A 21,420-nucleotide genomic window follows, 5' to 3' on the forward strand; every position below is an offset into this window, starting at 1 on the left:
AGCAGCAGAACAGAGACGCCGATGAAGATGTTGGCAGCCAGAGATGTCAGACGGGTTTCCTTTACCTGGACGATACTGAAAAAAACAACAACACACAAATAATGACACAATACACTGACTAAATGTGCAAATGGTAGAAAACTCGGAACAGACATGTTGCCCAGGATTTTCTTACTAGCAGTGTTACACATTTTGTTTAATTTTTTAACTGGATTTAAGAAATCAGCAAATCAATGTGAAACAGTATTCTGTAAATTTAGAGATATTTAGATATATGAACACAAGATATATTTCTGCCTGTCAGGTTCGCAACTCATTAGAGTCCTGGGATCCTATTGTAATGAATGTAGAATTACAGTTTAATTCATGACCATAGACATAAGATCCATATCCAGTATGAATCCCGTCTAATGGACACTGGGTTATTTAAACCAGAAGATTGGATCTTTTTATTGCAGAGATTAGGTAACCGTTACATATTCACTCAGAGACAACAGAATAGAAAGAGTCAAGTTTAAAAGTTAAGAATTTTATTGCTAACAAATTAAACTAGACTGACTTTAAAACTAAATGTATGGTGTAACTAAAAATGGATGAGGCGGTGAATGGATGACGTGCTGTAAATCAGAACCAGCAAAACCGAAGAAGCGATTAGTTCTGACGGGAACTGAAGATGTTTTGCATTAAGCTTTGGTTAGCTTCAGAAAAAAAAAACATGAGACACCATTTGCCGGTCTACCCTGCCTTCGGTGGAAGTCCTCTGTAGATCAGGAATGTCGAGGTCCAGTGAACCCTCTCTGGAAGCCGAGCTGGTAGAAGAAGCCGCGGTTCTGATCAAACCCGTCTTGAGTTACCTCAGGCACACAACACTTTTATTGGCGTCTGGTCAGACCCAAGCCTGGGTCGGTGGATGACTTTTATTCTGAAAGGAGCTGTTGTTGCCGCTGGTTGTTATAGCGACTGGATTTTTCAGCTTGTCATTGGTTCTTTCGGTTAAAGAGTTAAAAGATCAGGATTGGCCACTCCGTCACTTTCTCTGGAACGCTTTGAACCGGCGTTAGAGCTGACGTGGCGTAGTTTTATACCTCGGATGTTATGGTTTATTGTCGAATGAAAATTACCAAACACCATCAGAAACACGCCTCCGTCAGATCTGTAAGATTCTGATTGGAACAGTGAAAGTAATGTGTCATGTCTTTTTAACGCTACGTGTAATGAGTCCTGTTGGAACACTTAAAGTGACAGTACTTATTATTTCTATAGGATCATAATAAAGTAATTAATATTTAGATTTTACAGGTTGGTCACATCTTATTTATTGACTAACACTTGGATGGATTAGCTTTGTTAAAATAGAGTTATTTCATTAATTAAAAGAAAATAGTTCATTCTTCATTCTTCTGTTGAGCTGAAAATAAGCAGGTCAGAAGGAATGCATGAGACTTTGAGACCATATCTCATGCAGACTAGTTCTGAGCAAAGAAGGGAAAAATGAGAGTCATTCTGTTCGTTACACTATTAAATAGTAATTACGTCATTTTAATGCCTTGTAAATAAAAACTGTGTTATTGTTCTAATCTACATACATACTGGACCTACTACCACATTAAACTAGCCTAGAAATTTAGACAGAGTAGCAGAAGCAAAATGACTGCGCTGCTTGTCGGTCTAGCCCAGTGGCCCTCAATCGGTGTCCCACGGGCCGCCCCCCTCTTTGTGGACGCGAACCTTGTATGAAAGTGATCCAGAAGTTGTAGTCCATCTGTGCCTACAATATTTTTATATTTTTCACACTGTTAGTGGTTTTAATAGTTGAGCAGGTGCCGCTTTTTGATGCGTCATAACATGTTCTTTAAAAACACGTTTAAACTGTTCAGAATACAAATCCAGGCTCTGTCTCGTCATTGTTGTAATTAAACTTTGTATTGAATTAAACTTTACATTAAACAATGTTGAAAAGGTAAAAAAAGGATCTGATCAATTTGTTTTTTCCCCTCAATTACAGTGGCGGAGATAACGGCGCAGCGTGCATGGCTCTGGTGTTAATAAAGTTTATTGTTCCTGTTTGCAACAATCTTTTCAAGAAGGCAAAGCAGTTAAAAGGCACTGACAGGATATTTCCCGTATTTGATCGTTTATTTTGACGGAGAAACCTCAAGCCTGCAGATGCATTGACATTTCTATCTTTACGCACATCGCGGGTGTAGCTAAATCAGTCATGAAAAGATTTTGGGCAGCAGTAGCTCAACAAGTTGAATGGGTTGTTTAGTAATCGGAAGGTTGCAGGTTCGATCCCGGCTCTGGACAGAGAATTCTGCTGTTGTGTCCTTGGGCAAGACACTTAACCCACCTTGCCTGCTGGTGGTGGTCAGAGGGACCGGTGGTGCCTGTGCTCAGCAGCCTCGCCTCTGTCAGTGCGCCCCAGGGCAGCTGTTGCTACATAGTAGCTCACCATCATCAGTGTGTGTGAATGGATGAATGATACACTGTAGTGTAAAGCACTTTGGAGTCCTTACTCTGAGAGGTGCTATACAAGTGCGGGTCATTTATCATTCCCACCCGAGCACCTGAGCTGGACACTGAGCTCACTATCAGCGCACACGTAAGGTGGACAGCAAGCTGAAGATGTGTAGATCGGGGGCTTGGAACGCGTCGGAGAACCAGAGTGCATGTAGAAAAATTCTTCTCACTGAAGCAGTGTTTTCCAAACCCTGTCTCTCAGAGAAACTTGTCAGAAAATGTTCCCTGATTATGAAACTTTGGCTTAATAGCACTTGCTCTTGTCTCCAATGTGGCGACTCCACAACACATCCATGAGCCTGTCTGAGGAAAAGTCCAGAATCTCTCTTTTTTTTTTTAAATAAACGTCCAGAATCTCATATCCCTTCAGCTCAGAAAACGTCTACAGAGACATCTGATTACACACAAACCGGTGACCTGTAGACAGGGGGGCTGCCAGAGATTTTGGGCCCCATGAAAAAATATCAAGTTGGGCCCCCTGGGGGCTCGTCCATAGCTGGAGCTGGGGTTCCACCCTCCCAGATTCGAAGGGAGAAAAAATATATAATATATATACTTTATATTAGTGTTTCAGTTTTGCTCAGTTATGTAGGTCTACATGCATTCTTACTTATTTACATCTCATTTTCACCAGCTGTCTCTCATTAAACAGTGAATTTCCTTCAACAGAATTAGCAATATCACTGCTGGAAAAAGCAGGAAATGCACATGCTGCAAGGTGTTGATCTCCTTTTCCCTTTTACTCCCTTAAAATGTGTTTGTTTATTCTAAAATTTTATTTGATGATAAAATTCAAATTTGGATATCTAATTAAATTTCCATGTTGTGTCAAAGCTTTACATAACTACATTTTCAGCTGTCTTTCCTCTTGAAATCAAGTATTTCTGTATGACTGACAAAAATTAAGGATTCACTGCTCATAAGGTGACTTCTTTATTAAGTCTCCATGGCTTCATCATAGACACAAAATGAATAAGCACACAGTTCAAACCGGAGTCAGTTAGGGTTACATAAAATTTTAAAGTTGGATAACTTAGCATGAATACGTATATAAGTCTCTAGAAACCCATTTTTCTCAACAACAAAAAAACAGCTAAAAATATATTCAGCCTTGATTGTACGCAACAAGAATTATTATTTACAGTGATATAATTAATAATGCTCCCTTAAAATGTGACATACTTAGAGACGGACTAAATAACAATGCTAACCTGCCCAGCATGCAAAACAATCTACACATTTTTACTGATTGATATATATAATTATCATTATGTGGAACTACCAAAATACAGACAGCACATCAGATGTCCGGCTAGAGGCAACAACATATTGGATCATTGCTACACAGTTCTTAAAGGGGCATACCACTCTGTCCCTCGTGCAGCTCTCGGCCTCTCTGACCATAATTTGATTCATCTTATCCCCACTTATAAACAAAAACTAAAATCTGTAAAGCCAGCCATCAGGACAGTGAGGAAATGGACAAATGAAGCAAAAGAGGAGTTACAGGACTGTTTTGATTGTACAGACTGGAGAGTATTTGCAGATGCCACCGGCGATCTGAACGAGCTAACGGACACTGTGACGTCCTACATCACCTTCTGTGAGGAAGTGTGTGTGCCAACAAAGACTTTTCGCACCTTTAATAACAACAAGCCATGGTTTACAGCAACTCTGAGCCAGTTGAGACGGGCAAAGGAGCAGGCTTATAGGGCAGGAGACAGGCCTCTGTACAAATCACTCAGGAACACGTTGACTAAGGAGATCAGAGCTGCTAAAATTAAGTATGCAGCAAAGCTGAAAAACCAGTTTTCAGCCAACAACCCCACATTATTGTGGAGAAATATTCAGCACATTACCAACTACAGAGACCATCCTCCATTTCTGATGCTAATCATGGCCTTGCTGAGGAGCTAAATGGCTTTTATACAGTGCGTTTACATGCAGCCAGTAACTCTTTTAAAACCCGAATATTCACAATAACCCGGTTCCGCAGGTCCTTGTAAACACCGCCAAAAACCCGGATATGCTCATAACCGGGATTTTAAAAACCCGGTTACTACACCTGGGGTAACCCTTTTCTAACCCGAATGTTTGGTCGTGTAAACGCATACCGGGATATCCCCATCAAAGCGTGTGTTCTGCGCATGCTCTGTTCGCAAGGAATCTTGGTCTTTTGAGTAGCGAGACGTCTTGCATGCGCCAGAACTCCGGAAGTAAACAACAAGTTGGGAGCAAAATGGCGAGTCGCGGCACAGCACCACACTTTCGGAGTGATGAGGAAACTAAAGCGCAAAGAAACGCGGTCGCTATCTCTTCCGAACTGGGAAACATGTTGCTTTCACGGATACCGGAACAAGAAGAACCGGAAATGACGCATATTGCGTCTGGACGTAGTCCATACTTCCTGACGCTACCCCAACGTCCGCATTTAAATCGGGTTATGCAAGTTAGAGGTAAATCTTTCTATTTATGCTTGTAAACGGGTTATTCTGATCAACTCAGAAACCCGAATACCGACCTCAACCCGATCATAACCCGGATATTGGCTGCATGTAAACGTACTCACTGTCGCTTTGGGGAAAGGAATGTCACACCCCTTCTCCACTCCAGCATAGCTGCAGCCGCCACCCCTCACCTGGAAACTCTTAAGCCGGGCGTACACTGTGCAACTTTTTCACTCGCAGCGTTCAGCTTCAGCTCAAACTGTACGACTTCCTCGCAGGGCAGATCTCATGAGTCATGTGCTCACACTGTACGACCCAGTTCTCGCATGCGATCTGACTGCTCACACTGTACGTCTGGTAGCAACACGTCGGCCCTAAAAATATGCTAAAAATAGCAGTTTTTACTCAACACGTCAGACTTTTTTGTCTTGTCTTGCCTGTTGTCCTTCGGGAGTGCTGCAGGAGGACACACAGGGATTTATGGGGGTTGGATGAGGAAAACGAAATAAAGAAAGTAAATCTGTGTTTAGTGATCAGTTTAATTTGACATGAACACGACAAACACGCTTTCTTGACGATCTTTGTGAGTAAAAAAACGTGTAGAAACAAAAACGGACAGCGTGTGTTATTAGGGAAATAGCGAGCCAGTGGCGTTGATGCAGGATTGCGCATGCGCCGTGAGCGGTTCTGATACTTTTTGGGTCGCAGCTGCTCGCAGCGCTGCTTCAACAGTGCGATCCCCTCACGAGGGACGAGCAAAATATTAAACATGCCAGAAGTCCGTGCGAGCTCACGACTGCTGATCGGCAGCTGGTCACGTGGTGTTAATCGCCTCTCGTAACCCCCTGTACACTACACGACCGCTCGGCGCAAAACTCGCCCCGATGTCGTGGATTCTCGCACGACTGGAAAATCGGCTCAAAAAAGTGAAAAAGTCGCACAGTGTACACCCGGCTTTACTCCTCTTTCCTCTAAATCACAAGCTGCGTTCCTTGTGAAGGAAGAGGATGTCTGCAACATCTTTAGGAGACAGAACGTATGGAAGGCACCAGGCCCAGATGGAGTAACTCCTTCCTGCCTCAGGACCTGTGCTGTCCAACTAGCACCTGTCTTCACAATGATATTCAACAGATCGCTGGAGCTGTGTGAGGTTCCTTCATGCTTCAAAAGCTCCACTATCATCCCAGTACCTAAGAAATCCTCCCCTACCAAATTGAATGACTACAGACCCGTGGCTTTGACATCAGTAGTCATGAAGTCCTTTGAGCACTTGGTGCTGTCCCATCTTAAAAGCACCACAGGCCACCAGCTGGATCCCCTGCAGTTTGCCTATAGGGCAAACAGGTCAGTGGATGATGCAATTAACATGGGGCTGCACTTCATCCTGGAACATCTTGATCAACCAGGGACCTACGCAAGGATATTGTTTGTGGATTTTAGCTCTGCTTTTAACACCGTTATACCAGAAATCCTCACCTCAAAGCTTTCTCAGCTCACTGTTTCCCCTGCCATGTGTCAGTGGATTTCCAGCTTCCTGACAAATAGGAGCCAGCATGTGCGGTTGAACAATGTTACGTCTGGCACAAGGTTGATCAGCACCGGTACACCACAGGGGTGCGTCCTTTCTCCACTGCTCTTTTCATTGTACACCAATGACTGCACCTCTAAGGACACAGCTGTAAAAATGCTGAAATTTGCAGATGACACCACTGTCATTGGGCTCATCCAGGATGGTGATGAGTCTGCTCATCAGCGAGAAGTTGAGAGGCTGGTGGTCTGGTATAGTCAGCACAATCTTGAGCTTAACACCCTTAAGACTGTGGAGATGGTCGTGGATTTTAGGAAGCTTCCCACAGTGCTGCCCCCCCTCACAATATCCAACAGCCCAGTGTCAATGGTGGACTCATTCAAGTTCTTGGGAACTATCATTTCCAGGGATCTGAAGTGGGAAACAAACATCAACTCCATCGTCAAAAAGGCTCAGCAGAGAATGTATTTCTTACGGCAACTAAGGAAGTACGGCCTACCACAAGAGCTGCTGACCATCTTCTACACTGCTGCAGTCGAATCCATACTTTGCTCATCCATCACTGTCTGGTTTGGGTCAGGCACAAAAATGGACAAATGCAGACTACAGCGTATTATTAAAACAGCAGGAAAAATCATTGGTGCCCAACTGCCCTCTGTCCAGGAACTGTACATCAGCAGGACCAGGAAAAAGGCAGAGAATATTGTCCAAGATGCCACACATCCTGCATCTACTCTCTTCCATCTCCTCCCATCTGGCAGACGCGATAGATCGCTGTACACAAAAACTACCAGACACAAGAACAGTTTCTTTCCTTCAGCCATTTCTCTCCTGAATCTGTAGATTCTTTTACCATCCTTTTACTATAGTTTTTAATACAAATTCAGTATGCTTATGGATATGTGTGTGTGTGGCTGTGTGTGTGTGTGTGTGTGTGTGTGTGTGTGTGTGTGTGTGTGTGTGCGTGCGTGCGTGCGTGGGTATGTATATATGTATATATTAGGGATGTTCCGATCACATTTTTTTGCTCCCGATCCGATTCCGAGTCATTTGATTTTGAGTATCTGCCGATACCGAGTCCCGATCCGATACTTCAGCAATACAATAAAATAGCAAGAAAAAAAGGAGACTGCACCCAAATTGACCTGTTAGGTTTTTTTTATTATTATTTAAATGACGGCATCCAACATAATACCATAAGAAAGTAGAAACATTTTGTTAGTGCAGCAGCACTTCAAACCAAGTAAACAAAATTATATCTTTGTAGCTTATCAGTGGTGCAACAATATGTAAACAAATTTGTTTTTATAGAAAAGTAGAAAAGGTTTGTAAAATAACTCAACATTAAAGTGCTTACCTCCACCTCTAAGAGGTAGTTGCATAATTTAGTCAGGTAACAAAATAAAATACATCTTAGGCCTTTAGACTGACTAGTTTATTAAAACGAACAAAAGATATGCCTAATCAAAGTGGTGTACGAACTTAACACCATTCAAGAATAAAACAACATCAAATTGCAAAGAACTGGTAAATCACCTCTTCCATGTGCTCTACATGGAGCTCAACTTTTACTCTAAGGCTCCCAAATAATGTGCATGTTTTTTTTTAGGAAAATCGGCATCTCTAACTTGTCGGGGGAGAGCCGATTCCTATTCTCGTCAAGAATGTTTGACACTGCACTAAAGAGTCTCTCACTGTCCACTGAGGTGCAGGGGGCACAGAGAAATTTGGTTGCAACAGCAGCCAGTGAAGGGAACTGTGTAGCATGTGTTTTCCAGCAGTCTAGAGGTTTGCTTTCCCTAGAGATGGTTTGTTCCGAAAGGTAGATCCGTACCTGGACATCTGCTGATGTGGTACTCACAGATTGGGCCTCTGGCTGACGATCTTCTAAGATCTCATCTAAGATGCTGCCAAGGCTGCTTCCTGCTCCTTGACGAGGTGCCTTGCTCACAGGCTCTGCTGCCTCTGGTTCTTTACTGGCAACCCTGTTCTCCTCCATCTTCATCACCTCCTGGATGAGGGAATCTTTAGCAAACCTCAGGTGGTCTGACTTTGTGAAATATCTACAAGATAAATGTAACAATTTTTTTAGAAATGTTAGGCAAGACACTGCATAACACAACAGTTCAGCTGAGGAAATGTTATATTTACATAATAGTAAACAATTCTCTAATCATTAACAGAGCTAAATCTAAATTTTAAAACATAATTAGACATTGGCTGACTTACAATTTTGAAAATTTATTTTCTTAGAATCAAATTAAAAATGTACATTATTTCTACTTGCCTGTCTTTGTATCTTGGATCCACTAAAGTGGCGATGCTGTAGAGTGGTTCCTTTTCTACCTCAGCAAAGCGAGTCTCCACTGCCTCTAGGAGAGTTCTTTTCATGGTTCGAACACCCTGGTCAGTCGTTTGCTCTCGAGACAGGACACGTCTGAGAGCTGTTTAGAGAATGAATAGATGGATAACAGTTTATTACTTATTTAGAATAAAAAACATTGTGTGTTCTTTAATTAAAATGTAGAAAATAAAACAAAACCAACCTGAAATGGCAGGGATGACATCTGCTGCAGTTGCAGTCTCCTTGCTCACTTCCCTAGTCAGTTCTTCCAAGGGAATTAACACTTCAGCTGTATTCTCCATCAGGGTCCACTGACTAGCTGTTAGTGTAGCAGGGAGGTTGTGGTCAGCTGTATAGATGCTGAGCGCTCGCTTTTGCTCCAGAATGCTCTGTAGCATATAGAGGCTGCTGTTCCATCTAACATGCACATCCTGCTGCAGGCGCTTCACGGTCATCTTCAGAGAAATCTGGATATCTTCCAGGCGTGAATAGGCCAAAGGAGAATGTTTGAAATGGCCTATTATCTTCCTGGCATTAGCCATTGTGTCTGTGACGCTGCGCTGAGAGAGCAGACCCTCGTGCACAACAAGTTGAAGCGTGTGTGCAACACAGCCCAAGCTCGGTACTGCCAAGTCCTCCATGGCTCTCTTCATATTTCGCGCATTGTCACGCACAATTACATGGACACGTTCCTTTTCAATTCCCCAACTGTTCAGCATCTCTTCAATAGCCTGTTTCACATGCTCTGCTGTGTGAGATCCGCGAAAATGTTGCGCATTTAATGTAGCACGTTGTAAATTGAAACTCGAGTCGATCCATTGTGCAGTGAAGCTGATCAGTGACATTGGACAAACAGACGAACTCCATATGTCCGTGGTAAACCCAAAAGCAGACACCTTTGATAGGTGGTCACGTAGCTTGTTGTGAATGCTGGGCAGAGCTGTGTCTGTAAAGTAGCTTCGAGAAGGTAACTCGTACCGTGGCTCCAGGTGCTCCATGAGACGGCGAAATCCTACGTTTGAAACCACAGACAGCGGCTGGTCATCTAGTGCAATAAATTCAGCTATCTTGGCTGTGATGTTCTTGGCCTTGTCGCTATCCTTAGGAAGTTTTTCTTTGTTTTTCAGCATAGCTTCCAGTGTCGGCTGGCTCCATGTTTTGATCTGCGTTGCCGCGGTGAACTCGGAATATTGAGCTGGATGTTTGTTCTTAAGATGCCGGATCAGGTTCGTGGTGTTAAAAGCAGCTCGGTCTTTTCCACTACTTGAAACACTCAGTTTGCAAATGTTGCAAGTGGCTGTTGGACAGCCTTCGGTCTCCAGTTTAAAATGATTCCAAACCGCTGACATTTTTTGCTCTCCTGGAGCGAGACGAGCATTAACCTGCTAGCTAACTGCTACCTGAATTCCACGGTCCACTTTAAAACGTGTGGCATTATGGCTGCCGTATGGTGTCATGTCGTTATTGAGGAAGTGAAACTTGGTACAAAATTAAGCCATTGTTATTCAATTTGAAACTCAAGATTGATTAAAAATGTCATGCTTGTTGTTTTATAAGGTTAAATCCGATCTTTAACACCCGATTCCGATCTTTTAAAAGTCACGTGATCGGGCCCGATTTCCGATCACGTGATCGGATCGGAGCATCCCTAGTATATATGTGTGTGTAAATGAACATGTGTGTGGGTATACATGTTCTTATGTGTTTTTAGGTATTTTTATTCTCATTTATTGTGGTTGTTGTCTGTTTTAGAGAGCGAACATCTACCGAAGCCAATAAATCTGAAATCCGAACAATGTGTTTATCACCCAAAATAGCCTTTTTATATTCCTTTGTAATAGTACTGATAGAGAAGAGAGCCTCAAGTGATTCCCACAGACCCCCTTAAAGGCAGGGTACGCAAGTTTTAAATGTGAAATAACTTTAAAAATGTTTTATTTTGACCATCTGACCTAGTTTTATTTAAAAAAGTAAATAATCTTTAATATTTCAATTTTCTCCAAAGTCCCTCCCCTGCCCTGCAGAGCTCAGCCAATATTTCTGCAAGCCTAACGCGTTGACCAATAGCGCTGCGTTACCACCAGGGGTAGCTGTCAATCATCGAGAACGAGCATTAGATCTCAGCATGCACAACAGTGTCACGCGCCTCACTCGGCTTAGAGAGGACTGCAGAAACAATGGAGCAATAAACCCCCGAATTACAGATTCCTCGACTGCCTTCCACATCTAAAAAAACATTTAAAAAGTTTAAAAGGTCTTTTTCAAAAGTGGCTGTAAGACGTTTAAGACAGTTGAGTCGAATTTACATTGGAGATTGTTTACACGATGGAGAGATTTTCGTGATCTACGTGGCGTGAAAACGGATGAAGAGTTGGCAAAGTATCTTTTAGACAGGTAAGTTATTTATTGTTTTTCAGATAAATTGACTTAAAATCTTTCTTTCACTGAAAGAAGTAATAGAGCAAACAAGCTTTGTATGCTTGGTGTCCTATTGGCTAATGTAGCGTTAGCTTGAATGCTAAGTCTACATGAATCGATGTTAGTCGTTGAACTATTTATGCTATATTTGGAAGAAGTTTGAGTAACGAAAGGGGATTTTAGTTTTATTTACTGTATATGGGAGCTAATGATTAGTGTGGCGTTTAACTATAGGCCATATCAGTGTATTGTTTTAAGCTCTTGTGTATATAACCAGCGGGGTTCAGTTAGCATCTTGAACGCTGTATTAGATGTTTACACTTTCCTGAGCTGCGTGTTTGATTAAAATGAGTAATCAGCAGCTCATGTAGCACTTGTAGAAGTCTGAGGAGATGATTAAGCAGTAAGAATTGTGTGATTGATCAGGAACGTATCCAAAACCTTACGTTTCCATTAGCACTGGAAGACATATTGTGCTAACCTGGGTGGGCCACGTGTACAGATTACTGTCCGGATATTGTGGTTTTACCTACGTGAAAACTCCATATTAAAATGAAAGGAATGATAATCAGCTCGTGCAGAAATCTTTGAAGGCTGGGGAGAAACATTAGCTGTTGGAAAAAGACGTATCTGACCACAAACATATCCAAAACAGGGTCACACTGGCTGTCAGTTAGCCTGATATCACACTATTTAGCCTGTTGCACTCATAGCAATAGTCGAGTGCCAAATTCAAGTATTTTATTAGGTTTCCCTGTTTTGAAAAAGCAAATCATATTAAAATGAGTGATTAGCAGCTCATGTTGACCTCAGTTGGCTGAGGAGATACTTTATCAATTACAACCAGATGCTCTTCATGCTACAGTCAATTATTTAGTAGTTTCTCTGACCTTCATTTTATTATATCTTAGAATAACATAGATGTGTAAACTAAGAGATGGCTATATAACATAATATTGTGTGTTTCTTTTACTTGTTTAGCCTGTGATCACTACTTTTTATTTTAATATGGGCTTTGTTTTTTACAGTCATCAGTCCAAATATGAAGCATCAACATCTACACTATTGAAACGCCAATTGTTTATTTCTCCAACACCAGTGCCAGCTCTGTCTAGCATTCATGGAGAGTCATCTGAAAGGTAAATAGCTGCGTAAAAACCTCTACCAGGAATATTATAATTTTGCCTCTGTTTGTTTTAAGTTAGTGGTGGATTATTTTGAAGAAATTCTGGAAATGGGATAATGAATGACTATAAAAAATGTATAGAAATAAATAAATAAGTAAAAATATATTTTATATAGCGCCTCTCAAGATAAAACTCTTGAGGCGCTTCACAACAACAAAATTAAAAATATTAAAATAAAAATTTATATTTTTATTTTAAACAAAGTTTATGAGAAAAAATAACACAATTGTGTTTTTAAAATGTAAAGAAAGAGACAGGAAATTATTAGTAAAGAAGGAATTCAGTGGATACAGAGAAATGCGTAATAAGTAGAGGGAGAAAAATAAGAAGAGGGTGATGATGGCGGCCAATAGACGAGGTCTGTTACCTTCAAAATGACAAAATGTATTGATTATAATCATATTCTTGTGCTTGTATTTTATTTTCATAGGGATGATAATTTGGAGGAGGTGATGGAACAAGGTGAAACTAAAAAAGAAGGATCTTCACAAATGTAAGTACAAGGTTGTATCTGTATACGGCTGTCACATTTGTCAGGAAAAGTAAACAATAATTACTTTTGTAGGTTAGCTTGTGTGGGAATTGAAGAAAACATTAACGAGGAAGAGTACAACAATATTCAAAACTCTGTAAGTATTCAGATGTTAATAAAATGTGTCTAATTTTCCATACTAAAAACTTTTGTGTGTGTATTCAGGATAGAGTCATCAGATGACACATGGCCACCAGAGAACCAGAAGTTGATTCGTCTTCAGAGGAGGACGAAACCATCGAGATGGACAGCGGTACTGATGACGGCGGTGATGAGGACTACACACCTTAAATACACATAAGGTAATTCCTTTCATTTAATTTGAAACACTTTTTCAGCTAATTTGTTGGATACTACAAGTTATGGCATGTGTCATTTCAGATACCATAAAATATTCAACAAAAAGTCTAGATGCTGGAGGCTGTATTCTGAGAAGGTGGCAAAAGACTTCTCCTACATCCCAGAGATCCAAACCATGATCGTCAACCAACGTTTGACAAGCAAGAAAGGTCTTCCTCGACGCTACAAGCTAAGGCCTGAGGATCCAAGGCGTTATGGTTTGCTGTCTGGAGTCCCTGCACCATCAACAGAGGAACTTCTACAACACCTACGGACTTGCGGTGATGGTAAAATAAAACATTATCTGCCTTACATCTTCCACACAATAGTCCATTGCTTATTGAGTTTATTTTTTATTTACAGGTAAAACTTTGCCAAAGACATAGGTGTTGGGGGAGGCAAGAGAAAACCCAAAACCTTCTTTGTTTCTGTTTCCTGTGTTTTATTTATTTAATTTTTTTTAAATAAAGATATATTTTGGGGAAATAAGGACTAATAATTTAAAGATGTATGTAAAATGCTGGAGGTAGACTTAAGTTTTTGTTGTTTTGCAGGAGTTTTAAAATTTATGGTATTTTTACAAATGCAACAGAGAGTTATGCTTTAGAACACTTTATCAGAGCATCAAACAAAAATATATAAAAAAAACAAACTTATGTAAAATATTAAATATATACATTTATTTACAATCGCCTTGGAATAAAACCAGTGGGGTCAGGGAATTTTTCCCTTATCCTCCAGACCACAGCTTGGGATTACTACCCTGCGCCCTCCACCAAGTTTTCCATGCTGCCATGCTACAAATTGTCTGTAAGCTGCATGGCGGAACTGTCTGTTGTCCTCACCAGGGTCCGGGTCATCATAAACCGCTCGAAACTCATTCCACAATGTTCTGGCCAGGAGAAGAACACCATTTTGCAGAATAAACTCCTCCATGTGTGGGACAGTTGAAATAAATGTCTGGGGAGGCTGTTGGCAGCATTTCCTTTCCAAATCAGTTGGCATCTCTGCAGTGGGAGCATACACACCATGAAGGTTTATTGGATGTTGGAGGTGTTGTGCCAGGTGGACCAGAGAGGGCAAGTACATCAAAAAGAACACCAGGGTCTCTGTCCAGCACCATGGTAAGGACGTCAATAGCCTGCTGAGGGTTCAGGTTCTGTATGTGTTGCTACAAACGTGGAAAGAGATGCTACAGCAACAGTTTTTAGGATCATTTAATGTAATTTTGTTATGCTTACACGTTCAAAGTCTATTAGCTCGGAATGAAGATTCTGAACTCGAGGGATATCTTCATCTCCAAGGTCCACAGCTGAGTGTCTCGCACTTCTTCGGCCTCTGGATGCACCACGGCTTTGAGATGATGGTGGGCATCTCCTTTTTGCACCACGTCTTGAGGATGCAATAGAAGGTTCAAACTTCCTCAGAGGATTCCTCAATCACTGAACTCTAAATTGTATTAGAATTTTTAAATAATTATACTAATATAAAAAGTACTCTTGCATATTAATCAATTTTGACACAGATCAGGTTTGCATCTAGTCCAAATTAGGGCTAAACCAACAATAAACACAAACTATGAAAACAACCATGATTATAGGAGGACTACACAGAATGCAGTGTTTATTCATGATTTCCACATAAATTATATGCTTTGATATATTCATCCCATCTTGAATGGCAAAGCAATTAAAAATAAGCTAATTACTCGTAATAAAATGCTAACAATTTGATAGGATTAATTTTATTTACAATATACATTGTCAACTGTTACTGGTATTTTAAAATATAAATATATTTATAGATATTCTTTATAAAATGCCTTTGTAAACAATAAGTGTTTAATGTGCTGGTTAAAAACAACTTTCTTACCTCAGATAACTCCATTGCTAACACTACCTCAGCTCTATTATGAAGAAGCAATGCTGCTCCGATGTTGACTCAGCTTTTCCTGTGCGTGCACATTAGGAGGCGTGGCTTTCGGCTCTTTCAGGAAGGGCGGGGGAGTGAGCAACAGCCGTTCGAATTTAAAAATCTCCTCCTCCTCACTGACGGTGTCATCTTATGGACCGTGCCTTTAAATGAGGCTGCTAGCTAGCATGCTACATTGCACACCTTCTTGAGGTTCATTGGGTTGTGAGGGGACACCTGCTGACATATCATCAGCTGCTGATTCTGGTAGGGACAAGGACAACAACCCATTTACCATAATTAGATGAAACATAGTTCCTCTCACTGTGGATATCAGAGCTAGCAAACAGGTTGAATTTAACCACTCACTAACTAAACCCACCTTTCTTTGAGAAAAACTGTGTGACATACTGACGCCCTCTCTTGTGCCTGTCCTCTTTCTCCTTTCTTTCTTCGACCCAGACTTTGCTTTTGCAGACATTTTTACTGCAGCCTTGGCGCACTCTGCTGTCTGACTGCTGCGTGAGCTGGCCTCGCCTGCTACACGCCCCTCGGCCAGGTGGACTGTACCATTTTATGCCATTAGGAGTGGGGGAGTGGGGCGGGCGGTCAAATTAATTAGTCAAAATAAAGTAGGGACCTCTGAATAAATAAAGACTTAAAGATTGTTTGTTTAATGTCTTAAATGAGAAAAAATACTGCAAAGTAAAGTACTTGTGATTTTTTAAATTTATTTTTTTTATTCAACTTAGAAACTTTTTTGGGCCCCTGACAGCTGTGGGCCCTTAGAATCTTCCTAATTTTTCACTGCTTTACGGTGCCCCTGCCTGTAGACCGTTGGGCCTGCTCAGGTTTACGTAGACAAGCTTTAAATTTAGACTTGGCATACAGATAAAAATGAATGCAGTAAAATAAAATATATTTTAAGTAAATATTCATTAAAGGGGCATTATGGAAGTTTGACAGCCAAAACATGTCTAGAAATAATTCTTCATACATTCTCCTGCAATGCCCTGGTCCTGTAGAATGAGCCCTGGCATTTTTACTGTGATTGCCTATTTTTCTGTAAAATCACAGAAAAAGAGAGCTGCTCGGGTCGAGCAGGCTGCTTCATGCGCGTTCACGCTCAGGCTTAGCCCGTAGCATTTGCTAGCAGCAGAGAGAGAGGTAGTGCCACTTTGTCGCTGTTCCTAACGCCTAGTGACAAAGCTAGCTACATTTCTGAGGACCCTTAGCTACTTTCTGTAGAACTTTCTTCTAGATATTTCCTGCAAATTAGCAACAAAATAGCCATTTTCACTCCAAACCGTTCTTTGAACGTTGTTTCAGCTGTCATGAAGGATATAAATGTTACAGACACAAAGACTGTCACTGGCGCTTTAGCTCACCTAGTAAAACATTGGACTCCTGTGCAGAAGACCTGGGTTTGAATTTCAAAGTCAAAAGTCAAAGTCATTTATTGACATCTTCTACCACATGTGCAGGACATGCAGAGAAATGAAATTCAGTTTCAGCACACACAATTCAAAGATCAGACATACGTGGGTAAGACACATAACAAGAATTGGTGACTGCAGTCATTCGCAACATGAGTCGCGCTACCTTAATAGATAGATGAAAAGGGTGTTACATGAGGATAAGTGGGGGTAGGTAAAAAAAAAAGGCATAGCAGAGTTAGCCCCAGCGGGGAGTAACTCTATTATACAAAAAAAAAAAACTCCTTTCAACATGGAAGCACAAAACAGCACAGATACAAACATCAGAGTCCGATGGGGAGGTGGGGATGGGCGGGATCCTGAAGCCTCCAATGGGAGCTGCCACTGCGGCGCATCGACCAGCTGCAGACCAACAGGTGGGAGGGAGAGATAAGGACCAGAGAGCACATTGAAGTTCCTGCAGACATGTCAGCCTGAAGGAAGAGGGTGAAGGTCAGGACACAGCATCTGTCGGCATTCCTCCTTTTGTGGGGGTGTGTTGAGGCAGCCTTGAGAGGCTGCTATGGCGTCAGATAAGGATAAACATGACTTTGTTTAGGGCAGGCAGAGATAATCTTCCTCTCCGCCTTGGAGTCTTTAAGTGGTCATTCATGTCCACCAGTGAAGCCAATTTTACATTCCACATCCCCGCATCGTCCGGCGACCCTCTCCGAGATCAAATCCATCTTGCACACTAACACAGGCAACGCCGCGAGGACATTGTCCTGCTTACGGTTCACCTCGAGTAACGTCCCAGTCTGTGAGGTCACCGCCCGAGCGGCGCATTCCGTGGGTACGGGTCACACTCCAATCGCTCCCGTCTTCCCAAATTTCCAGAAAACCAGATATCCTCCCACTCCAATCAGAAGAAATCCAGCGATCATCAGGCCGAATATCCACAAATCTTCCACGTCCTTGATGGACAGCTGAGAGAGGCACACGATTCGCCAGACCTCCCAAGAATCGAGTGCATATCCCGATGCGAATGTCCCCTCGGGACAGGTGGGAGCCCCCTTCTCCGTTCTCATCGTAGAGAAAATTTTCTCAATCACGTTGAATGACCAGTTAATGAAGTCCATATTTCCAAAAAAGAGTAGTGGTTTCAGGAGAAATGCAGAGAAGTGCTCTGTAGGCAGACAGGACAAGAGCCTTGGGGAAGCAGATAAGGGAGCTGAGAAAAAAAGCGTCTGTACTCTCTGAAGGCTGAGAAAGAACATAGTTCATTTGGAGTCTTTTTTACATTAATGGTATATTTTTTTACAGTAAGGTGCCCAAATTTTTATTTGAGACTCGCCGAACAGCATTGAATTCACAGATAAAAAAGATGTGGGTTCAACTTTCATTTTGGAACTATTTTTCAAGCAAGGGATCTGAGCATGCAGGAGGACTGACCCATCATAAACCTTTGTCGGCTGTGCTGAAGAGAAAGGTACAGAACCAAATTATTTAATTAATTAGCTGCGTGTTCTTCTGTCCTCTGTCCTCCGGGCCACACCCACACACACACACGCACACACACACACGCACACATGCACACACGCACACACGCACACACACACACACACACACACACACACACACACACACACACACACACACACAAGGGACTGTCTCAGCTGTTGTTTTCATTAAGGAGTGTGCACGTACAGCATGCGCACCTTGTGCACGAGCCTACTATTGAAGCTGCCATTACGCTTTTGGCCTGAGGGGGCAATCGCAAGCATAAAAATTAAAAACTCTGTAAAGTCCCTTTAATTATTTTCCAAGCAGAGAGCCACATCAGATGGATGAAAGAGCCGCATGTGGCTACAGAGCCATGGATTGCAGACCCCTGACTTAGAGAAAGGACATATTTGTGTTTTCTTCAACAGTGTATGGAGGACTGCCCCGTTGACTAACATCCATAGCAGTGAGTATGTCACATTGTTCATTGTCCAATACTATGTGGAGACAGTTTGACAGCGCCCCATGACCGAGCTCTATCTATTGGTCTTGGCCAGACTACAGTATATATATACAGAGGATGGCTTGACAAACTGACATTAAACAACTTGCTGGACTGATTTAATGGTCAGCTTTACTAATAATTATCTTGCAGTGGTATCTAGTAGAAATTAATGCCTTGTAAGTAGAGGTGGGAAAAATGATCGATTTTAAGATGCATCGCGATTCAGCCGTGCATGATTCCGCATCGATGCAGCAACGTGACATAATGAGATTCGCTCCCTATGTCTATGTCGGGGGTCGGCAACCGCGGCTCTGGAGCCGCATGCGGCTCTTCCATCCATCTGATGCGGCTCTCTGTGCTTGTAAAATAATGAATGGATATTGAAATAAAATGCTTTATATTTTACTGCATTAATTTTACATCTGTATGCCAATTCTAAATGTAAAGATTGTCTGCGTAAACCTGAACAGTTCCAACCCGGTCTTACTGTGAGACCGGGTAGACGCGTCACGCTTGTGCGTAATCATATGCGTGTTCTGAGCTGACGAGGATGTGAGATTCTGGGCTTCTCCTCAGACGGCTCCTGGATGTGTCGCCACATTGGAGACAGGAACAAGCACTATTCAGCCAAAGTTTCATAATCAGGGAACATTTTCTAAGTGACAAGTCTCGCTTCAGTCGGAGGAATCGTCCTGCATGCGCCCTGGTTCTGCGACGTGCTCCAAGCCCCTCTCCACTTCTTCAGCTCGCTGTGCGCCGTACGTACGCGCTGACAGCGAGTTGCGCTGAGCTCCGTGTCCAGCTCAGATGGAAATAATTTCTTAAGTGATTTAGCTACATCTGCGATGTGCGAAACGAATAAAATGTCAGTTCGTCTGCATGCGTCGGGGTACTTCTTTCTATTCTTTCTCCGCCAAAATAAACGGTCAAATACGGGAACTATCCGGTCAACACAAGCCCTGCTTTTAACTGTTCTGTTTTCTTGTGAAAATAGTTAAATTAAACTTGATTAACACCAGAGCCAGGCGCACTGCGCCATTATCTCCGTTGCTGTAAATGAGGGAAAAACAAAATGATCGGATCCTTTTCTGACCTTCCCCACCTACAAAGTTTAATTACAACAATCAAACGTGACAGAGCCTGGATTTGTATTCTGAACAGTCTAAACATGTTTTAAAAAGAAACGTATGACAAAAGTGGCACCTGCTCAGTAAAACCACCAACAGGGTGAAAAATATCAACATAGTGTAGGCAGAGACGAGCTACAACTTCTGGATCCACTTTATATAAATCGTTTTATTGATTATCGTCTTATGAAAGATAACTTTGACGTACACGAGCGACTGACCGGTACCGGCTGCTGTCTGAGGGTAGGCCCCGCCCACAACGCCGCGGCTGCTGTGGCTCCCAGTGTTTTCTTTACTGTGGGAAACGGGTAATAATGGCTCTTTGATGGGAACAGGTTGCCGATCCCTGGTCTATGTCTATGCAGGATAATAAAGTCTTTACAATTACTTCTGGGGCAGAGTTGCAATGACATGCGCACTGCGTTGCCCTAGCGCCAATTTAAAACAGAAAAGGCGGACAGGGATACAGGGCCAACATTACCAGTAATCAAAGATGGACACGTTATATTTAAATCGGATGTCTGGGCTAATTTCGGTTTTGGGATCCTGGATGTGAAAGAATCACTTAACACAGTATTTGTTTACTATTTTTAAGTTCAGTAATATTCAATCTTAAAGCTGCTCTACAGAAAACATTATTTCTTGAATTATTTAAGTAATTATAGGCAGCACACTTTAAAAATTATTGCTCACTATAGTGAATAGATGACTGTTATGTTTTTCAGGGATTTCGAAATCAAAAAGAAATTGAAAACTATTCTACTGCTTTTATTAAGTAATGAAAATTTTTGTGTGAAGAATCATGATGCATTTCAGACTCAAATCGAATCGTTAGGCAGATAATCGGAATCGGATCGAATCGTGAGGCAGGTAGAGATGCACACCACTACTTGTAAGTTGTTTAAGCTCCAATGCGCATGTTTGAGGATGTTTAAATTAGCCAGGAGGAGAAAATAGCTTCAAATGGCAAGATTTGAGTCTTATTTCCTGACATTTAGACAAGTTGCCTCAGCGTAGCTAACAACAAACCAACTCTACCACTAGTTCCATTTCCTCTGTTGATGTTTTAACTCCACAAATAACACAAGTCTGAAGGAGTTTTTTCATGTGGTGGAGTTGCATGCTTACAGTTATCTTCTACTAGCCAAGACATTCTCTGCTTTTTCCTGGACCCTAAAAGAACAACAGCCTTCGCCATCGTGAGCCAAGATGAGTCCATGAATGTTAAATGACAGTGCGACTTAGATCTGTCAGGATTTTCTGAACCATGCATTTTCTATCTATTTTCTATTAGAAGCTAATGCAGGAGATAGGTGTAGCTCTATTTGCACGTTCAGCCTGCATGTTAAACTCAGAGTAACTCATCATTTTCAAATTGTTTTTCAGTGAACTTGGTCTTTAAAGAGCAAGTTACCCCCAAATAAACTTTTTTTTGCTGATAAACTAAATAAACGAGTGTCTAATTGTGCTGCAGACACGTGTCGTCAATAATTTGGCATTTCAGTGCATCTTAGTTAAAATTTAAATATTCTGCCTAAAACTGGCATTGTTGTGCCGTTGTCAGGTAAAAACTCTGCACTGTATTTTAATTTAAATCTGCCACCGCTATTGGCTAAGAGGTATGCTATGATGTAAACTGGTACA

General features: G+C 41.7%; 2 protein-coding genes across 8 annotated transcripts in view; both read right to left on the reverse strand.

Annotated features, from left to right (window-relative positions):
• The window catches only part of slc4a11 (solute carrier family 4 member 11), a 337,506-nt gene that overhangs the window by 3,656 nt on the left and 312,430 nt on the right, over positions 1 to 21,420 (reverse strand). For all 7 annotated transcript variants that reach the window (XM_054741997.2, XM_054741995.2, XM_054742000.2 and 4 more), the window contains one exon: positions 1 to 75. This exon is cut by the window's left edge and continues 121 nt beyond it. In XM_054741997.2, coding sequence (XP_054597972.2) covers positions 1 to 75 — 75 coding nt within the window. The remainder of the gene's footprint in view (positions 76 to 21,420) is intronic.
• On the reverse strand, positions 8,069 to 8,913 carry LOC139063961 (zinc finger BED domain-containing protein 4-like). Its single transcript, XM_070547216.1, has 2 exons — positions 8,783 to 8,913; positions 8,069 to 8,558 (listed from the first exon to the last, which is right to left on the reverse strand). The coding sequence occupies exons 1-2, from the start codon at positions 8,884 to 8,886 to the stop codon at positions 8,069 to 8,071; spliced, it is 594 nt and encodes a 197-aa protein (XP_070403317.1). The 5' UTR covers positions 8,887 to 8,913.

The sequence above is a fragment of the Nothobranchius furzeri genome, chromosome 18 (genome assembly GCF_043380555.1).
Source record: "Nothobranchius furzeri strain GRZ-AD chromosome 18, NfurGRZ-RIMD1, whole genome shotgun sequence".
Taxonomy (NCBI): Eukaryota; Metazoa; Chordata; class Actinopteri; order Cyprinodontiformes; family Nothobranchiidae; genus Nothobranchius; species Nothobranchius furzeri.